The 21,555-nt window shown below is 42.9% G+C and overlaps 1 protein-coding gene and 2 pseudogenes across 1 annotated transcript in view; 1 reads left to right on the top strand and 2 right to left on the bottom strand.

The window, feature by feature from the left end:
* Window positions 1-334: 334 nt before the first annotated feature.
* DCAF12 (DDB1 and CUL4 associated factor 12) overlaps window positions 335-21,555 on the top strand; it is a 40,609-nt gene continuing 19,388 nt past the window's right edge. The window contains exons 1-2 of the mRNA XM_055427305.2: window positions 335-858; window positions 2,179-2,433. Coding sequence (XP_055283280.1) covers window positions 781-858; window positions 2,179-2,433 — 333 coding nt within the window. The 5' untranslated portion in view covers window positions 335-780. The remainder of the gene's footprint in view (window positions 859-2,178; window positions 2,434-21,555) is intronic.
* Window positions 5,744-9,736, bottom strand: LOC148777385 (iron-sulfur cluster assembly 1 homolog, mitochondrial pseudogene; annotated as a pseudogene).
* Window positions 15,313-16,035, bottom strand: LOC129556948 (transcription cofactor vestigial-like protein 1 pseudogene; annotated as a pseudogene).

Genomic DNA, 21,555 nt, shown 5'->3' with positions numbered 1-21,555 from the left:
AAGGGATTGACCTGGGGCTCCTGTATTGCAGTTAGATTCTTTACCGTCTGAGCTACCGGGGGTGGGGAGAGGAAGTTAACGCCTCTTCTCCCAGAGTCCAGCTCTTGGGGCCAGGGCTTGGTTTCATAGGTTCTGGAAAACTGGCAGGGCTCAAGAGATATAACCAGTGGCGACTGCGGGGTAAAGGCGTGTTGGGAGGGAGTCCTTCCGCGAGCGAGGTTAAATGTCCTCACTTCCGGGTACGTCCGGATGGGCGGGTGGGGGTCCGGTGTCGGCGGCCAAAACCCAGATTCCTTTGCCCCGAAGTCGCGAACCTTCAGCGGCCGTCAAACGGCAGTTGAAAAAGAGCGGGCGGCCGTAAGCAACAGCCGCGAACTCTACGGCCAGCCCTAAACCCCGCCCTTCTCTCCGGGCTGCGTCTCCGTGGCGACGCGAAACGAACTGCGGCTGCGCGAGGGTGACGGAGCGCGGGCGAAAGGGAGGGGGTGTTTTGGTTCCAGCCGCTCGCCGTCCTTTCTAGACTTGGTCTTCTACAAGCTTCGGGTTCCTGTCTCCCGTTCCCTTTCCCTTCCCTTTCCCTGCCCCGGTCCTCCCTCCCTCCTTCCCTTCTGCCTGCCTGCTCCCGCCTTTTTTTTCTATTGCCGCGCGGGGTCCGGGCCATTTTCCGGGCCGGGCGCACTAAGGTGCGCGGCCCCGGGGCCCAGTATATGACCCGCCGTCTCGCTTCCCCGCGATTCCCCCGCCCCATGTGGCTGCGGGGCCGCGGCGGCGCTGCCCACTATGGCCAGGAAAGCAGTTAGCAGGAAGCGGAAAGCGCCCGCCTTGCCGGGAGCTGGGAGCGACGCTCAGGACCCACAGGTGAGGGCCGAGATGCCTGGCCCCGGGTGATAAGGCCGAGGCACCCAGAGGGTTGGGTTCGCACATTGGGAACCGGAACGAGGTCCAAGTTCTTGGCGGGGGCCGGGGGGAGGTTTAATGTGCGGGGGTGCGTAGAGCGGAGTCCTAGCCTATAGGATCAGGCCTGGGTCCTTAGGAGTTCTTTGGATAGCAGATAGGCCCGCAAGGGTCAGAAACTAAAGGGGAACTTGAAAATGAGGCATGTTCCGGGGAGATCTACAGGCGGGAACGGGGCTTGAGGAGAAAACAATCTGGGCTTTGGAGAAAAGGACACCGAAGTCGAGGAGAATCGGGAACAAAACCTCGCCTAAGATATTGGGAGGGAGAGTGAAGTTCGTCTTTCGGTGGCCGGGGAACGGAGATGGTTGCGTCTGTCAGGAATGAGCCTCCCTATGGGTACCCAAGCACCCTAGATAAACAGTTTCCAGATATCATCCTGTCCAGCTCTCTGAGTCTTGAGTCTCTTCCGACTCATATTTCCCATTCCTCCCACCCTGTTGGTGTTTGATTTTTCGAATTCTACAACTGCCTGGAGCGCGGACCTGGTGACAGGCAGACGGCCATTGCTAGGGCATCCCTGAAAGACCTGGGACCCCAGTTGGGCTTCTTGGGCCGCACCTACCACGCTCCGCGTAGAGTACAGGCTGAGAGGGAGAAGGGGGGCCATTAGAGATGCAGCCTGGGTCTGTATGGTAATCTCCGGGCCCTTCATTCCCTTCCCTATTAAGGATTGTTTTAAGGTTAAGGAATCCATCTGGAATGTGGGAGACCCTGGTTCGATTCCTGGATCGGAAAGATTCCCCTGGAGAGGAGATAGGCTACCCACTCCAGTATTCTTGGGCTTCCCTTGTGGTTCAGCTGGTAAAGAATCTGCCTTCAATGCGGGAGACCTGGGTTCGATACCTGGATTGGGAAGCTCCCCTGGAGAAGTGAAAGACTACCCACTCCAGTATTCTGGCCTGGAGAATTCCATGGACTATAGTCCATGGCATCGCAAAGAGTCCGACAGTACTGAGTGACTTTTACTTTCACTTTAAGGTACCTGAATCCTTCACTTCTAAAAGGCCTTAAAAATCCTATTGTCCTCTTTTATGCTTTCATTCCTTTGTCTTCCAAGCCTCTTTTTCCCATGGGTATGACTATGAGCAGCATCTTTTCTGTGGCATTGTATTTGTAGCTCTGTTCTATGTAAATCCTGCGAGATGAGTTCTGTAATACGGGAGGATCTCCAGTTCTGACAAAAGTCGGCAAAGCCTTGATTTCTCCTTTTGCTCTCCACAGTTTGGCTGGGATCACTCACTTCACAAAAGGAAGCGACTCCCCCCAGTGAAGAGATCCTTAGTGTACTACCTGAAGAACCGAGAAGTCAGGCTACAGAATGAAACCAGCTACTCCCGAGTGTTGCATGGGTATGCAGCACAGCAACTTCCCAGTCTCCTGAAGGAGAGAGAGTTTCACCTTGGGACCCTTAATAAAGTGTTTGCATCTCAGTGGCTGAACCATAGGCAAGTGGTGTGTGGCACAAAATGCAACACGGTAAGTGTCTGGGTGGATATGAACTTTCTCCTGGCTCTGGATATATGGCTCCACCTGCCCTAGTATCTCTCACTGCTGGTTTTCCCTATCACTTCTTTGAGGAGGAGACTGCCTTGTTCTCCTTTACATCCCCTCTTATCTGTCCATGACTTCTTCTCTATTCCTTTTTCCACTTCCACATTTCTTTTCTGATAAATCTTCAGAGGAGTCTTGTCTGCAGGCCTCTTGTATTATGGATATGCCACTGCTTCTAGATTTTTTTTCTCCCCTTTTTATGTTTTTTTTTAAGTCAGAAGCCTCAGAGGAGAGGAAAGAGAGGAGAGAATGATGGTCAGGGCATCATTCAGGATACAGGATAGTGAAAACCTTGGTGTTGTCTGCTAGCATAAGGGCATATGTAGAAGTATTTAAACTCACACTTGGCTGAAGATAGTTCAGTTTAGTCGCTCAGTGGTGTCCGACTCTTTGCAACCCCATTAACTGCAGTACGCCAGACCTCCCTGTCCTTCACCAGTTGCTGGAGTCTACCCAAATCCATGTCCATTGAGTCGGTGATGCTATCCAACCATCTCATCCTCTGTCGTCCCCTTCTCTTCCTGCCCTCAATCTTTCCCAGCATCAGGGCCTTTTCAGATGAGTCAGCTCTTCGCAGCAGGTGGCCAAAGTATTGGAGTTTCAGCTTCAACATCAGTCCTTCCGATGAACACCCAGGACTGATCTGCTTTAGGATAGAGTGGTTGGATGTCCTTGCAGCCCAAGGAACTCTCGAGAGTCTTCTCCAACACCACAGTTCAAAAGCATCAGTTCGGTGATCAGCTTTCTTTTTAGTCCAACTCGCACATCCATGCTTGACCACTGGAAAAACCGTAGCCTTGACTAGACAGACCTTTGTGGACAGAGTGATGTCTCTGCTTTTTAATATGCTATCTAGGTTGGTCATAACTTTCCTTCCAAGGAGTAAGCGCATTTTAATTTCATGGCTGCAATCACCATCTGCAGTGATTTTAGAGCCCCCCAGAATAAAGTCAGCCACTATTTTCACTGTTTCCCCATCTATTTGCCCTGAAGTGATGGGACCGGATGCCATGATCATAGTTTTCTGAATGTTGACCTTTAAGCAGACTTTTTCACTTTTCTCTTTCACTTTCATCAAGAGGCTGTTTTAGTTCTTCTTCTCTTTCTGCCATAAAGGTGGTGGTATCTGCATATCCGAGGTTATTGACATTTCTCCCGGCAATCTTGATTCTAGCTTGTGCTTCCTCCAGCCCAGCGTTTCTCATGATGTACTCTGCATATAAGTTAAATTAAGCAGGGTGACAATATACAACCTTGACGTACTCCTTTTCCTATTTGGAACCAGTCTGTTGTTCCATGTCCAGTTCTAACTGCTGCTTTCTGACCTGCATAGGAATAAGGCAAACACTTTATTTTAGGGGATAGAATCTAAAGATGTATTTTTTATTAGAAAGGGCAGGGAAGTGTGTTTGGTGGTATGTTTCAGGAAATAAATGCTTGGTCTTTGCAAAGTAGCCTGAAAAGGTTTCAGAAGCAAGAAAGTTGAATATGACATGAGTAGGAGAGTATTTTTTATGTAACATGACTTAGATAATTATTAGTGAATGAAGGGAAAATTTTATCAGTAAATTTAGCCAGAACAATTAAAAGCATGGATAAAGTAAGTCAATTCGTGATTGGATATTGTGGATATTGATTGGGATAGAAGAGTACAAATAGCATGATGTCAGGTAAAGACAGGGCCTGCAGATAGGAAGTGATTTTGAATACTGTGAGAAAAGATTGGATGTAGGTCCAGCTGCTGTCTCTGTTTTCACCTCACCATGAGTGAATAGGTAAGAAATGTCGTAATGGCTGGGTAAATTTACCCGGGACAGAAACACATCTTGGATCAGTCTACAGAGAAGATGGCTGTAGATCAAGAAAGTCTTTAAGTACTAGGAGAAGTGTTTATATGTATATACGTAATTTTTAAATTATTAATTTGGCTGCACTGCGTCTTAGTTGCAGCACGAGGGATCTTCTGTCTCCATTACAGCATGCAAATTCTTGGTTGAGGTGTGTTTGTGCTAGCTCCCTCTGTATGTGTGCACTCAGTTGTTCAATTGTGTCCAACTCTTGATACCTCATGGACTGTAGCCTCCCTGGCTCCTCTCTCCATGAGATTTCCCAGGCAAGAATACTGGAGTGGGTTGCCATTTCCTTCTCCAGGGGATCTTCCCAACCTAGGAATCGAACCTGTGGCTTCTGTGGCTCTTGCAGTGGCAGGCAGATTCTTTACCACTTGAGCCACCTGGGACCGGGGATCAAACCCAGGCTTCTGTATTGGGAGTGTGGAGTCTTAGCCACTGGACCACCAAAGAAGTCCCAGAAGTGTTTTTTATAAAGAATATAGGCAAAGATTTTTTAATTATTTATTTACTTTATTATTATTATTTTTTTTGGTTGCACTAAATCTTTGTTGCTGCACGCGGGCTTTCTCTAGTTGCAGCCAGCAGGGGCTACTCTTTGTTGCGGGTGCACGGACTTCTCATTCTGTTGGCTTCTCGTTGCAGAGCACAGGCTGGAAGCACTCAGGCTTCAGTAATTGAAACCCGTGGGCTCAGTAGTTGTGGTGCAAAGGCTTAGTTGCCTGCAGCATGTGGAATCTTCCTGGACCAGAGATCAAACCTGTATCCTACGTTCACTTTAGTCATTCAATCATGTCCGACTCTTTGCCACCCCATGGACTGCAGCACACCAGGCTTCTCTGTCCTTCAGTATCTCCTGGAGTTTGCTCAGACTCCTGTCCGTTGAGTCAATGATACCATCCAACCAGTCTCATCCTCTGTTGTCCGTTTCTCCTTTTACCCTCAATTTTTCCCAGCATGAGGGTCGTGTGTGTGTGTGTGTGTGTGTGTGTGTGTGTGTGTGTGAGTTCCTAAATAAATGGAAAGCTACTCTGTTTTCGTGGATTAGAACACATTGTTAACATGGCAGTATTCCCCAAAGTGATCTATAGAGTCAGTGCAATCACTATCAAAATCCCACTTGGCTTTTTTGCAGAAATTGATGTGCTGATCCTAAAATTCATACAAAATTTCAAGGAATCTAGGAAAGCTCTGAAAAAGAACAACAAAGTTGGCAGGTGGACTCCTTTTTTTTTAAATTATCAAATGCTTCACTTTATTTTCCTTGTAAGGCAGCCATGCATTACACACCTTAAGCATGTGACAGTCACATGATTTTTTCCTTCAGTAAGCCCTAGAGCTTCTGAACCTCTCCTGGGGCCTACAGCCCAAGCAGTTCTGAGGAGTCAGATGTTAAAACATTCTCCATAGCCATGCGAACCTTGGATGTTTGGGTTACTGAACACAAACTCACTGGATAATTTGTCTTCAACACAGTCCACTTCTGTTCCTAACAGTGTTAGCTGTGCTTTCTTCTCGATGAACACTGACTCCATCTTGAGCAGCTTCTTCATCAGAGTCTCCTTCTGTCTTTTTATTGGAGAGTGTAGGAAAGGCCATTACAGCCCCTGGTTCGGATACCAATTTTCACACCAACATGTTCAGGCTTAGCTTTAAGAAATTGTTTATCTTGTTTACCTTGAAGGTGTCAGGGTGAGGGGGGCCTGGGTGGGCTGCAGCTTCCTCTTGCTTACAGCCCGGACAGTGGCTTGAACTAAAGCCAATATCCTCAGTGCCTTGTGCTAGAGCTCAGCCACCTCAGCCTCTTTCCATAGACATGGCGAGCACATTTGCAGGCGGATTCTTATGCACTGTAGGACCAAGGAGGTCTCCATAGACGAAGATTTACATATTAGTTTTAAGGAAGAGTACAATACCATGGTGGTTGAGGCCCAGCTTTCATTTCCTCTTCTGTTGAAGGCTGTTAAGAAGCCTTTCAAAACCAAATAGTGATGGCAAGCTCCTGCAAAACTTCCTTTTCTTAGTCTCTTAGGCTACCACTCTTGTTTTAAGCAAACTGTCATCATTGTCACTTGATGCAGAGCAATTTAGAGGAATTCATTGCACACCCTATACAAACCATCATAGTGTTTTGCCCAGCAAATGTTGCTAATTGTAAACTGAATCATTATAGTCTTCTGTTTCTTGAATTTATTGATGACCTTTTGAAGGTGAGAATAACATTAAGCAGTAATTTAACCTACTCTTGTTACGTTTCTCTTTCTGTCTTCCTATTTCCTCATGATTTAAAGTGTATTTCCTTCCTAGGCCCTTATGACTCAAAGTGGAAGCTTGTTTTCTTTTTGTAGTGTTTTTCTTTGCTTAGCTTTCAGAACCAAAATTGGGAATCAGAAACAGTGCTCTTCTCTGCATTTTGTAATATTTGGCAAATGATTCCTTTATTTGTGCCTTTGTTTTCCAATCTGTAAAATGGGAGTGGTAACATTCAGTGCTGAGATTGTAGCTGTATACATCTTCAGAAATATTTCAAGTTAGCAATATCTTATTCTTCAAAAGGAGTAGAGGTGATAATGAATCCAAAGCCTTTTCCCATGCTCTTAACACTCCCTGGGACTTCCCTCAGTTTAAAAGGAAAATTACTTAAACAGTTAGAACTCTCTTTGACTAACAGTTGAAGATTTTGGGGAGGGAGGAGTTCATGTTTGATTCTTGGTAGTAAAGTTTTGATGTATTGAAATTTCCTGTCAATGAAATGATTTAAATGTAGGAAAAATATACCACAACTATTTATATTCTAAAATAATCTTTTAATATGTATCTGTGGGTTACAAGCTCTTTTCCTCTTGGCTGCTGTTGGTATTTATGAGCTATGTGTACACAGGTCATTTGACACAGATCATTTCCAGACTAACTGACTTGGGGCTGTAGTATGGAAACATTCACTGAGGCAGTGGGTCGTCCTCTGTGAAAAAATTAGCAGAAGTATTGTAAATTATTCTGTAACTTGATTCCTGCAGTGGCAGTTTCCCTGTGCTGTAGGCTGACACTCAAACTAGAGGCAGTCCTTCAACCTCTGAATTTCCTGGGCCTAGTAATTACAGGAATTGGATGGCCAGCTTATGTTGTTGTGGTGGTTGTTTATTTTTTCCCACACCACACAGCTTGTGGGATCTTAGTTCCTTGACCAAGGATCAGACGTGTGCCCCCTACATTGGTAGTGTGGAGTCCTAACCACTGGACCACCAGAGAATTCCCAAGGCAATGTCCTAATCATTAATGACATTGTTCATTCACTAAGTTCTGTCTGGCTCTGCGACCCCATAGACTGCAGCACACCAGGCTTCCCTGTTCTTCATCATCTCCTGGAGTTTGCTCAAACTCATGCCTATTGACTTAGTGGTGTCATCCAACCATTTCATCCTCTGTCGCACCCTTTCCTCCTGCCGTCAGTCTTTCCCAGTATCAGGATCCTTTCCAATGAGTTGGCTCTTCACATCAGGTGGCTAAAGTATTGGAGCTTCAGCTTCAGCATCAGTCCTTCCAATGAATATTCAGGGTTGATTTCCTTTAGGATTGAAACATTAGTACATTCATATTTTTACTAAATTATTTAAAGAAGAGGAGGTAGTCTAACCTTAATTGGAATATGGGTTGGGGAACCAGGATGGATAGGTATATTTTGTTGGTGTAGTGTTACAGACTCAGGTTATGTGCAGAACCATACAGAAAAGCTAAATAAGAGTAGCTTGCCAGGCACAAAAAAACATTTGAAGAGAAAATATTTAGTTTTGTGCTTTTAATTAGTTGAAGTTTGAGAGAGGGTGATGGGGAAACAGTGGAAACAGTGTCAGACTTTATTTTTTTGGGCTCTAAAATCACTGCAGATGCTGATTGTAGCCAGGAAATTAAAAGACGCTTACTTCTTGGAAGAAAAGTTATGACCAACCTAGACAGCATATTAAAAAGCAGAGACATTACTTTGCCAACAAAGGTCCGTCTAGTCAAGGCTCTGGTTTTTCCCGTGGTCATGTATGGATGTGAGAGTTGGACTGTGAAGAAAGCTGATCGCTGAAGAATTGATGCTTTTGAACTGTGGTGCTGGAGAATACTCTTGAGAGTCCCTTGGACTGCAAGGAGATCCAACCAATCCATTCTAAAGGAGATCAGTCCTGGGTGTTCATTGGAAGGACTGATGCTAAAGCTGAAACTCCAATACTTTGGCCACCTCATGCGAAGAGTTGACTCACTGGAATAGACTCTGATGCTGGGAGGGATTGGGGGTGGGAGGAGATAGGGACGACAGAGAATGAGATGGCTGGATGGCATCACCGACTCGATGGCCATGAGTTTGAGTGAACTCTGGGAGTTGGTGATGGACAGGAAGTCCTGGCGTGCTGTGATTCATGGGGTGGCGGAGAGTCGGACACGACTGAGCGACTGAACTGAACTGAACTGACTGAAAGATTGAAGTTGGTGGTTTAGGAGTCACCTGTGTATTGGGATTATTAAAACTTCTGTTCTATTACCATGGAGAGAGGGTAGAAAGGTCACTCTTGGGTTTTATAAACCTTCCCTAAAATTGCAAAAATGTCATTTTATGTGTATTTTCTGGGCATAATGTGGGGAGAGTGGTGTAGGGGAACAGTCTATAGATTTTATTACATTTTCTTTATTTATTTGGCTGCACTGGGTCTTTGTTGAAGCACTTGGGATCTTTAGTTGTGTCATGTGGGATCTAGTTCCCTGACAGGGATCGAACCCAGGCCCCCTGCATTGGGAGCCCAGAGTCTTAGCCAATGGACTACCAGGGAAGTCCCTCACTACATTTTGAAGGGGTGTTGTGAGCCAGAAATGGGTAAGAGCCATTGATATTGACAGAGAAGTTCAAACAGAACCTTGGAGAACACCTGCATTTATGGGGCAGGAAGAACTGCTATGGGGGAGCAGGGAGGTCAGAGGAAAACCCAGAGTATACCAAAAACATTCAGAAAGTGGATATTTTGAGAGGGGTCAGTTTGGGAAGGATGGTGATAGGCAGAGTGATAAGGTATCCAGAGTTTGGGGTATTTAATTTTAGACATGAACTCTTATTTCCCATTTTTTGACTTTTGGTGACTCACTCACCTATAGTAGATAAAATTGCTCCTTGCAGCTAGGGTGACCTCCACCATAGGGAACTATGGAGCCTCAGTAGAGGATGTTAGAAAGGATTTACAAGGGTGACTTGGGGAAAGACTTAAGTATTAATAAACTGGATTTTCACAGGAAAATCTCCTATGAAATTATTTTCACCAAGACCCCAAAGCCTAACTGATAGTATCAGGCTAACTTCTGGTTGCCAAAGCTGCTTTTATCTTTCTCACCATCTCCCAAGTCATGGTCAGAGATATATTGCTGACTTCACTGTTAGACTTGGTGAATCATTATGATGCAGACAAGACAAACTTGGCTGCAATTGATTGCCAGATAAGACGAAGAAGGACCTTGCAGAAGCCTAATTTGGGGGTGGAGTGGAATGGTAGTTAACAGAGTTAAGAAAACAGCTAAACTTTTATGTCCTTGAGTTGGCATATTCAGATTCCTAAAATCATAAAAGCAGAATATGAAACTCAATTTGAGATACACGGAAACAAAGGAAAAATGTGGGAGTTTTGTTCTGACCAGATTTTTTTTATTCATTGCTCCTTGTCTCACTATTTTATTTTCCCAAAGGGATTACCTTTAAAAAATGCTTTAAAATGCTTGCAGAATTCCTTGGGTTCAGCCAGATGTACATCTCAGGTTAACAGCATACTTATCTGTATGATCTGCCTGTATTTTGTAGTTAAGATATTAACCTGCTAACTAGGTTTTAGTTTTTTAAATGGCATATGGTTATTCTTTGTCTAGTAAAACATGTTCACAGTTATTCCAGAATTAGTCTTCATCTTATTTTTGAATATTTGACTCTTTCGAGAGGATGATTTTAGATGTGAAAGCCATAGCATTGCTATCTTGGCAAGTTCATTCTGCTGGGGCACGTGTGCAGAAGTGTTTCTTGATTGAAAATCATTGTGGAAATGCTTCCAAAAGTCTGAAGTTCTATGTCAAGTTAATTGATGTTATAAGGCTTTAGGAAGAGGAGCAGTAGAAATAAGTTTATGCCTATTATATGTGATGGTGCTAGAGTTGGCAGCTCCTTTCTGACTAGTCTTCATCTTGAGAAGACCTTGCTTGGCTTAACTCAGGTATGGGCTCCAGAAATCCTGTTCAGTGTATTGCAGGCTTTGGTCACCCTCTGTATGTGAGAGAATTAATGGTCAAGAGTGGTGGGGCCTGACCCATGCACTTGAGAGGCAAGAATATACAATGGACAAAAGACAGTCTTCAATGAAAATTGATACTGGGAAAACTGGGCAGCTACATGTAAAAGAGTGAAATTAGAAAGTTTTCTTATATACAAAAATAAACTCAAAATGGGTTAAAGGCCTATGTTTAAGACGGAAAACTATAATAAAACACCTAGAAGAAAACATAGGCAGAAAACTGACATAAGGACTTCCCTGGTGGTCCAGTGGTGGAGACTACAATCTTAATGCAGGGGGCCTGGGTTCAATCCCTTGTCAGGGAACTAGATCCCACATGCCACAACTAAGAGTTTGCGTGCTGTAACTAAAGATCCCACATGCCACAACAAAGATTGAGATCCTGTGTTCCACAGCTAAGACCCAGCACAGCCAAAAAATAGATATTAAAAAAAAAGAAAACTGACATAAATCACAGTAGTATTTTTTGAATATATCTCCTAAGGGAAAAGAAAAACAGCATACTAAGCAAATGGCACCTAATTAAACTTTAAAGCTTTTGTACAGCAAAGGAAACCAGCCACAAAATGAGAAGACAGCCTACTAAATGCAAGAAAATGTTTGCAAATGATATAAACAATAAAGGGTTAATACCCAAAATGTGTAAACAGCTCATACAACTTAATATCAAAAGAACAAACAACCAATTAAACATTGGGCAGATAGACATTTTTCCAAGAAGACATACAGGGACTTCCCTGGTGGTCCTATGGTTAAGAATCCACCTCACAGTGCAAGGGACACCGGTTTGATCCCTTGGCCTGGGAAGATCCTACATGCCTCGGAGCAGCTAAGCCAGGGTGCCACAATTACTGAAGCCCATGCGGTTAGAGCCTGTACTCTGCAGCAAGAGAAGCCACCATGATGAGAAGCCGGAGCACGGCAACAAAGAGTAGCCCCCATTCTCCACAACAAGAGAAAGTAAAAAAAAGTTGTTTTTGGGGCAACAAAGGCCCACCACAGCTGAAAACTAAAAATAAATCTTTAAAAAACAAAGAAGATATACCAGATGGCCAAGAAACACGTGAAAACATGCTCAGCTTTTTTAGTTACCAGAAATATGCAAATCAAAATCATGAGATATCACTCACACCTGTCAGAATGGCTATTATCAAAAGACCACAAATAACAATTGTTGGTGAGGATGTAGAAAAAAGAGAACCCTTGTATGCTGTGCATAGGAATGTGAATTAGTACAGCCACTATGGAAAACAGTATGGAAGTTCCTTGCAAACTGAGGATAGAACTGCTGTAAGATCCCAGCAATTATGGATCATAATTTGGAGTTCTGACCAAAAAAAAGTAAAAGTGAAAACCCTAATTCAAAAAGAAACAAGCACCAGTGTTCACAGCAGCATTATTTACAGTTGCCAAGATATGGAAGCAACTTAAGTTTCTTATCAACTGATAAAGAAGATGTGAGGGACTTTCCTGGTGGTCCAGTGGCTAAAGACACCACATGCCCAGTGCAGGGGGCCCAGGTTCGAGCCCTGGTTGGGGAACTATATCCCACATGCCGCAACTAAGATCAAAGATCCTAAGTGCTTCAACTAAGACCCACCACAGCCAAATAAATAAAACTTGGGAAGAAAAAAAAAAAAGGATGTGAGATACAAGCACACACCCATACATATATACATGTGTGTATATGCTCAGTCACTAAGTCATGTCCAACTCTTTGAGACCTCATGAACTATAGCCTTCCAGACTGTGTCCAGGGGATTTTCCAGGCAAGGATACTGGAGTGGGTGACCGTTTCCTCCTCCAGGGAATCTTCCCAACCCAGGGATCAAACCCATGTCTCTTGTCTCTCCTGTTTTGGCAGGGGATTCTTTACCACTGAGCCACCTGGGAAGCCCATATACATATACATACACACACATTGGTGGAATACTACTCAATCATAAAAAATGAAAATTTGCCATTTGCGACAACATGGGTGGACCTGGAGGATATTATGCTTAGTGTAGTAAGTCAGAGAAAGACAAATACACTATATGTTATCACTTATGTGTGAAATATTAAAAATTAAAGTATGTACAGAACAGAAACATTCCCAGATATCAAGAGTAAACTGGTAGTTACCAATGAGGAGAGGAAAAAGAGGGGAAGGGCAAGATAGAAGTAGGGGAGTAAAAAGTACAAACTAAAAAGAAGTACAAACTACTATGTGTAAAATAAACTACAACATAGGGAATATAGCCAATATAATAACTTGCCATAGAAATTTTGATTCACAGTGTTGTATACCTGAAACAAATATAAGTAAATTAGCTATACTTAAGTAAAAAAATTTTTTAAAAGATTGGGGCCTGAACAGCAATCCTATGGAAGGATTCCAGAATTTTAGGGCAGCTTTTCGTAATCAGAATATTGATGTTTTTGTGGTTTCTTCCTTCTCTGGGACTTTACCTCCTATTGCTGGGTGTTTCACATTCTTGGCTTCTGCTCCACAGATGACAGCAGCCCTGGACCTTGGACCCTGTTATTGTGACAGTCAGACCACATGCACATGTGTACACAGGCAGACATGCACTTTTAGGCATTGTGTCCTCAGTTGGCAACCACCTCAGAGCTTGAGGTGTGCTTTTTATTTCAGAAATAGTCTGTTGGAAGCTTGGGATGTTTGAGAATGAACATAGGGGTAACATGTTGACTCTTGCCCTCCAGACTTTATTTTCTAATTCGATCCTTGATAGGCATTACAATCAGAGAAAACCGTCTTTACTTCTTGTCAAGCTGACATATGGGCATTTTTTTCTGTTGGATTGTGAGTGGTGCCTGGATCTGGTTCAAGATGAGAATCAGAGGAATGAGTTTTTCCTGGTGATATCTAGGAGTGTTGCTCTCCAACTTGACCTTAAGCAAGATTCTTTATGTGTTTCCTGGTCTAGGAGATAAATGGAAGAAACTAACCCAAAAGTGGCAACTGGGTTCAACCCAGAATTATGGTTGGACTGCAGCTTCTGGTTTCTTAAACTGATTCCACTTGAATGGCCTTACAGGTCTCCAGATCCTTAGAGGCCACCAGTCCCTCTTATACATTAAGTGGGGATGTTTTCATCAGGAGGATTTTTGAATGTGAGAAGAAATAGGGTAATAATGTTTCTCCATTTCATTGGCTAGAATGTAGTAGGACAATTTTGTGGTTTGCCTCTACTTTTACTAAATGTAGAAACATTTATTGATTTTTCTCCCAAGGATAGCAGAATGCTACTTTGTGTGGGATTGGAGTGAAACAGTATCTATAAACAATATTTATAGAAACAAATCTGACAGAGCTGGAAGGGACTGTAAAGATAACAGTTCTAACCACTGACCTCCACTTTTTCTTTTAGAGTTAGAGAAACAGACCTAAAGGGAGAAAAATTAGCTGCCTGAGATTCCATATTGAGTTAGGTGTGGATCCCAGTTTTCCTTATTCCTTCTCAGAATTCTTTGTTATGCCAGGTACTCGTCAACCTTTTCACTGCAGTACCCTCAATGGCAGAGGACTGCCTGACCTCTGCTCAGCTTGGCTGAGATGTGATGCATAGCTATGGACAAAGTGAATGACAACATAGATGCCTCACTAGAAGTGTCAGCCAGGACTGCTCCAAGAAGGAGGTCATTCCTAGCTAGGATATACAGAGGGGATTTCCTGGAGGAGGAAGAGGCTTCTGCAGTGGAAAGGAAGCAGGGATGTCCATTTTATAGCAGAGTCCGGAACACACAAGGAGTGTTGAGGGACCCTAGATGGACTCATTTGGCTGATGCTGGGCAGAAGAGAAAGTAGTTCAAGTCACTGGGGGTTTGGTTGACGAGACTAACTGAATCTCCTTTGAATAACATTTTTTCTTTTTCCTAGACTCATGTCTAGTCTTTAATAATGAATAATCCTGTTAATCACCTTTCTCACCTGGGGAATTGAGTCACATGCTTCGCAGCATGGCCCTGGTGAATTTATGGCCTGTTCCGGCAGTCCTGGAGGCTTGGAAGATGGGAAAACCCAGGTCACTGAGAGTGAAGGTTTGCTAACTTCCTGAGGAAAGTTAGTAAGACAGTCTAGTTACTTCATTTGGTTCCCGTTTTCCTTGGACTTTTCCTTCAGTCTTCCTTTGCAAGTCCATATTCTTCTAAATTGATGTGTATTTGATTTCTTTCTGATTGTTTAGGCCTTTGTTTTCTAAGTACCACCCAGGAGCTATCTGTATCAGTCACTTGAGGTATGTGTTTAAAATGCAAGTTTCCTGGTCCCCACTCTAGTACTAATTCAGGATTTTTCCTTCATTGATACCTAGAAATTGGAATTTATTTTATTTTATTTTTTTTGAAATTTGTCATTTTATTGGGAACAATCTACGGGTTTGCTCCCCAGCACTAAACAGCTCTTTTAACCATCTTATATGCTCAAGATTCACTTAACAAGTTTAAAAAAAACAAAACATGCTTTGGGGCATAGGTGCCAAGAAAAAATATAGAATTTCAGGGAGAACAGAAACTTGCTTTGAACCCAGTGCTCTTTGGTGGCAACAAGAGAAAAGGACGGTGATGTCTCCAGACCCTCTGGATTCACAGTAGAAAACCAGAAGCAGGTTTGGAAAAAGGAATTCTCTTCTTTAAACCCATGTTCAGTAAAAGAACAGATCTCTTCTCTCTGGAAACTGGCTTCTTTCAACTGCACAGCCGGCACCGGCAGGTCCACCATCAGGGGGGAAATAGATTTTCTTAAAGTGGGCTGAGCTGGGAGGCAGGTTGAAGAGCAATCCCGTGCTTCCAGCCATCTGGGCAGAGTTGCCATCCTCCCACGAGGCGGATTCCTGAGGATGGGTTAGGCATCTCTCTGGCTGGAGGAGACTTAGGAGGGGCTCATACTTCCCCTCAGGCTGGGGCTCTGGAACTAAGTGCCCAGTGGAAAAAGCATGAGGGTAGCCAGGCTCTGGGAAGCTGGGGCTGGTGAGGGAGGAGAAATGCCACAGCTCGCCAGGCTGAATGGAGGGGCCCCCGGTCAGGGACAGTGGGTACTGATCCACAGGCATGAGACTAGATCCATTCAAGCTGCAGCTGGCGGCGCCATCTGCAAAAGATACTTCCGGCTGCGGCTTTCTCCACGGAGCAGAGAAACGCCACTGATTTGGAGGCATGTCACTATCATTCCTCAGCAGCACATCTCCACTCGGGCTGGAAGGGTTCTGTCCCTGGGGGCTCTTGACATTGCCCAGAGCTCTGGAGAAGTGTTCATCCACCACACTGCTAATGTCCCCTTGGAAATAGGTGAAAAGGACACAGCGGGAATTCCATTCAGTTTTGATAGGACTCTGTGTGTGGACGGTGGTCTTCGTCACGTCTTCCATGGTGACTCAGGGGAGAGCTGTGAGCTCCTTGAGGGCAGAGGCTGTCCTTTTTTGCACCCAGGCAGGGACCAGGCACGCAGACGGAACTGCCGAGAAATTGGAATTTTACACAAACTTATAGGCAGTTTTTATATGAATCACTGGCTTAGACTTGATGCTATATAGCAGTAATATATATATAGTCATCTTTTTAAATCTAGACCATTTGTTTGAATCTTCCTTATATTTTCTAAACCACACTCAGGGCACAGATGGGACATCATGTTTAATGGATCTGGAATAATTTTCTTGTAGGCATCTTGGTTAACATCTGTTTAGTAGGACTTGCCTGGTCCAGTGGTTGAGAATCCGCCTGCCAATGCAGAGGACACGGGTTCTATCCCTGGTCTAGAAAGATGCCACATGCTATGGGGCAACTAAGCCCATGCACCACAACTACTGAGCCTGGGAGCCACAACAAAGAGAAGCCTCAGCAATAAGTCCATGCACTGCAATGAAGAGCAGCCACACTTGCTGCAACTAGACAAACCCTGCTTGCAGCAACAAAGACTCAGCGCAGCCAAAAAAAAAAATCTGTTAAGCAACCAGTTGGATGTAATCAAATCTTATTTCCATACTTTGAGGAAGCCCTTGATAAATAATTATTTTCTTTATACGCCTGTTACTGGTCTCAACAGATAAAGCAAGAAATTCTTTTTATATTTTGACCTCACCATGAAGCTTGACCAGGGATTGAACCTGCACCCACTGCATTGAAAGTGCAAAGTCTTAAATACTGCACCAACCACCAAGTGAAGTTCCTTCCTGTTGTTTTTTTAGGTCAAAGCTTAACTTAGGTCGTCAGTTTCCAATTTCTTAGTCTGTTTACTAGAAGAGTTAGAGTAAACTTTAGTCAGAAGTATGAATAAGGTTCAGTCATTCTGTATTGTGTATTTGGATTCAGAAATTCATGGGTTGAATCTAGACTCCATTTCTTATTTGTTTATTTGGCTGCACCAGGTCTTAGCTGTGGCAGTCAGGATCTTTGATCTTCCTTCTGGGATTTTAGTTGCAGCATGTGGAATCTACTTCTGTGATCAGGGATCAAACTTGGGCCCCCTGAATTGGGAGCATGGATACTTAGCCACTGGACCACCAGAGGGGTCCTGGGCTCCATTTCTTATTATCTTTGTACTCTTGAACAAATATCTTCTCCTAAACCTTTCTTTCACCTTGAAAATAAATGGAGCAAATAGTATCTACCTACCAGAGTCATGAAGAAAATTAAATAAGAGGTTGGTTAGCAAAGTGCCTAGAATATGTGCTTAGTAAATTGTTGATGTAATTAATGGTGGTGGTGGAAGAGGAAGCGGTAGCAGTAGTTTGATGGTTCTAGTCTTTAGGTGTATTTCTGACCAGGTTCATGTACACAAAAGATAAGAAGTTGGCATTTTTATACCCTGTGAATGACCTGTTTTCTATGTCAGTCTTATCCCACATGGCTTAAGCATTTAAAAATTACTCATGTAGATATTATTTATATAAGAGAAAATATAATTAGGAAATTATATTTAATTTCATCATGAAAAGGATTCAGATAAAAGATGTTTTCTGTATACAAATTAAAATGTTACCTAGTTCTGATAAGAATGCAATGGAATAGATAATACATGTATAATGCCACTAAAACCCTTTTTTGAGAGTAATTTAACATCATGTTTCAAAGACCTGGGATATATTATTTGTTGAATGAAGAGCCTAAAATATTATGCCCTTTGACCTAATCATTTTTTAACAGAATAATTATTGGAAGCTATTTTTATAAAAATGCTAATCATAGAATACTTAAGTAACTTATGGTAAATCAAATCTGTGTTATATTATGGAGACATTGACATAATTGTGAAAACTGTAATAACATGTGAATGAAAAACAGAAAACAGACTTGACAAGAGATACAATTCTGAACAATAGTTCCTGCATTTTTTAATTTCCAGTATTGTAGATAAAGTGTTGTCAGTAAACTCTATATTTAAAAAAAAAAAAAAGTTGCTTTCAGCTAGATGAATCTTGTATTTTCTTATCCTAAAGCAGTGGAGAAAGTGGCCTTGCCCAGTTTCATTCATTACTTGTCTTGTTTGCTGACAAAGATGGAGTAGTTATGTAATATACCTCCTCTCTAGGGCAAGGGTGTAAAGAAGGAACTTGGAAATGAGGTGGTGTAGGATATATGGCAAATGAGTTTCCCCTCTCAGTCACACAAGTGTTTTGAGCTCCAAATAACACCTGGAGAGGGGTCTTGCCTTTCAGTGGGCAGTACATAACCATATTATTATTAAGTCTTTGAGCTATTAAGCTCAGGAAATAAGAATGAGGGAAAAGGATTATATTATTTTTTTAATACTGTTATTATTAAAAGCTTATGATCTCTCAATATACCAGATCATTAGTCAGTGTATAATGATAATCTGCTCTTTAGTAGTTTGCAGTTTCGAGATAAGGCTTCCTGTTAATTCTGAGTAAAAAAGCTTATGCTTTAAGATGCTCTAGGGAACAAAAAGCTGAGAGTATCTTGTTTTCTTCTGAATAATCTATACACTAAGTATTAGTATCCTTCAATACTATAGAATTTATTTATCATTATTCACGGCAAGAAATGAAGATTTGTGTAAAATGAGGCTGGTTGGTCAGTTCTTTTGCTTATCCTTCTATCTTCTTTTTAAAGTATTTTTTTTTTCAAAAATTAATTGAAATTGTTTATTTATGTAGTTTTTGGCTACGCTGGATCATCCCTGCTGCCTGCAGGCTCTCTCTGGTTCTGGAGAGCCAGGGCTGCTCTTCATTGTGGTGCGGTGACTTCAGCAGCTGTGGCTCGTGGGCTGGCTCCCAGGCTCTGGAGTGTAGGCTTTACCACTGTGGTGCACGGGCTTAATTGCTCTGGGCCTGTGGGATCTTCCTGGACCAGGGATCAGACCCGCATCCCTTGTATTGGCTGGTGGATTGTTAATCACCAGAAAAGAAGTCCTCCTTTTCTTATAAAATAATGCATGTCATATGTGTTTATTGAGGGAAAATATTAGCATTCTAGGACTTAGGTCTTTAAAAGGGTAGTCATTTAATAACATAGCATGAGAAACTTTCCATGTTAATAAGCGTCCTCTACTCCATCATTCTTAAAGGCTGTATCATAATCCACTGAGTGGTTATTCCCAGTCGCCTGTGGTGTTTCACTAGTTTAAAAGTCACTGTAACTTGGGACTTCCTTGATGGTCCAGTGGTTAAGACGCCATGCTTCCATTGCAGGGGGCATGAGTTTGATCCCTGATGGGTGAATTAAGATCCTGCATGCCACAGTGCAGTTAAAAAAAAAATTTTTTTTTTTAATAAATAAGTAAATAGAATTCATTGTAATTAAAGCTATTCACTTGTCATTATTTCGTTAGCGTAATTGCAGCATTTACACATTTTTAATCTTTGATGCTAACCATTTTTTGCTGCATTTCTTGGTCTTGGCTCTGTCCTGTGCCCCTCCACATCTCGGTTGGGGATAGAGAACGTATTCCTCTGCTAGGTTTCAGTCCTCTTCCCTTTCCCAGACTTAAGCTGCCCTCTGGCCTTTAATTATCTGACTCAGTATAGTTCATCCTGATATCTGTGCCTCCTGTGTGGATTTACTTTCCTTTCTCCACTAGCTTCCGCCTAACACACTCTGAGTTTTAGAGGATTTGTGCATCTCCCCTCCCCCCATTTTATTAAGCCATCCTGGCTTTCTGTATAGGCACAGTTACACATGTCTATATGCAGATACGTGCAGGCAGAGGTGTCCTCGCTAGTATTAGAATCTTCCTGATTGTAAGGCCTTTGCTTTCTTTTTTTCCCTCTGCCCTGACTTATAAGCTGCAGGGAGCCATTAAGCCTCAAGCTTACCTTGCCATGCTGCTGGTTGCTGGCAGGTATCCCAGTAGGTGAGTGGGAAGCAGTCCCATTCTGGGAAATGTTACAGGAGCTGTATGAAGCCTTGGCCCCTTGTCACACAGCTTGGGGAGACAGTATATGGCAGCCCATCCACATCTCTTAAACTTCCTTTGAAAAAGCAAGGGGGCTCCCTCCTTCACATGCTGCTTTTTCATTCCTTGGTGAGGGTGAGGTTGTGGGTAAACTCTTGGTTTCCTCTACAGAGCCAGCTGTTTGCATCTCCCTTATATGAAATTTTGTTCATCTATTCTGTCTTACAACCTGTGAAATGAAACAAAACATTAGAATAGACTATCTCTGGACTAGTGCTTGTAAGGCACCTGTTCTGTCCTGAGCCCTGTACTAGATAATTCACATTTTATTAAATCTCTTAGCTTCCCTATTAGATAAATAATATTATATAAGTTTTCTAGATAAGAAGCAAGATTCAGAAAGGTTAAATGACTGATCAAGTTCACATAGCTGCTAAGTAAACATTCTTAAACCTAGACCTCTCCCAAGTCCAAAACTGGAGAGGTTGGACTTAAGACTTCCTTGGACACAAATAAATAAAGCCTTTTCTCTTTTCCTTTTCTGGGAGGCAGAAATGGAGACTTGTTTAAAGCATAGAGTTGTTTCTTATCAGATACATTGATTGTCTCTACACCAGTGCTTCTCAGACACTTCCGTGTACTTGGAGATCTTGAGAAACTCCAGATTCTGATTTAGTAGGTCTAGGGTGAGGCCTGAGATTCTTGGTTTCCATCAAGCTTCCAGATGTTCCTTTGACTAGCACAGCTCTAGATCAGTGGTTTCTAAACCTGAGCAGTCAGTAGATTCACCTGGAGATTCTTGACAAAAATTCAGTTTTACTGGCCCAAAACTCAGAACTTTCTAGTTGAAGGAGTTTTATGGTAGGCTAGGAATTGTTTTTGTTTTGTAGTTTTTTTAAAAAAGAAACTTCCCCAGGTTATTGTGATAAGTAGTTTGAGAATCACTGGTCTAGAAGCTGACATATTACGGGTATGTTGTCTCATACAACACAAAGGTGTGAGTGGGCAATAAATTTTGCTGTATTAAATATTTGAGGGGCTGTGTTGGTTAGGTTAGGGCTTCCCTGATGGCTCAGATGGTAATGAATCTGCCTGCAACGCAGGAGACCCAGATTCAACCCCTGGGTCAGGAAGATCCCCTGGAGAAGGGAATAGCTACCCACCTGAGTATCCTTGCTGGGAGAATTCATGGACAGAGAAATCTGGCAGGCTATAAAAGAGTAAGAAACCCAATCATATTTCTTGGAGGGGCTAGCTCACAAACCCCAAGAGCAGAAAGTATTCCTGGATCTCAGAAGGAAACAGCTAGGAATTGGAAAGCCACTAGGAACCAGGGGTGTCCATGCTTCCTAAATTTACTATTTCCTTTTCTCTGGGAATGGCTTTGGTAGAAAATGGCTACCCAGTTTGGTTTAGTGCCACCAGCCAGTTCCATACTCCTGAGAGAATTTGAATGACCTAGTCTAATCTAGTCTCTGGACTGGTTCTCCCTGAGCCAGGAGGCCACCCCAGGACAGTGCTGTGATCTAGACAA

The sequence above is a fragment of the Moschus berezovskii genome, chromosome 7 (assembly GCF_049115385.1).
Source record: "Moschus berezovskii isolate FMDL1 chromosome 7, NW_MosBer_1.0, whole genome shotgun sequence".
Lineage (NCBI taxonomy): Eukaryota > Metazoa > Chordata > Mammalia > Artiodactyla > Moschidae > Moschus > Moschus berezovskii.
The sequence above is the reverse complement of the archived record's forward strand: the minus strand, read 5'-3'. Positions and strand labels throughout refer to the sequence as shown.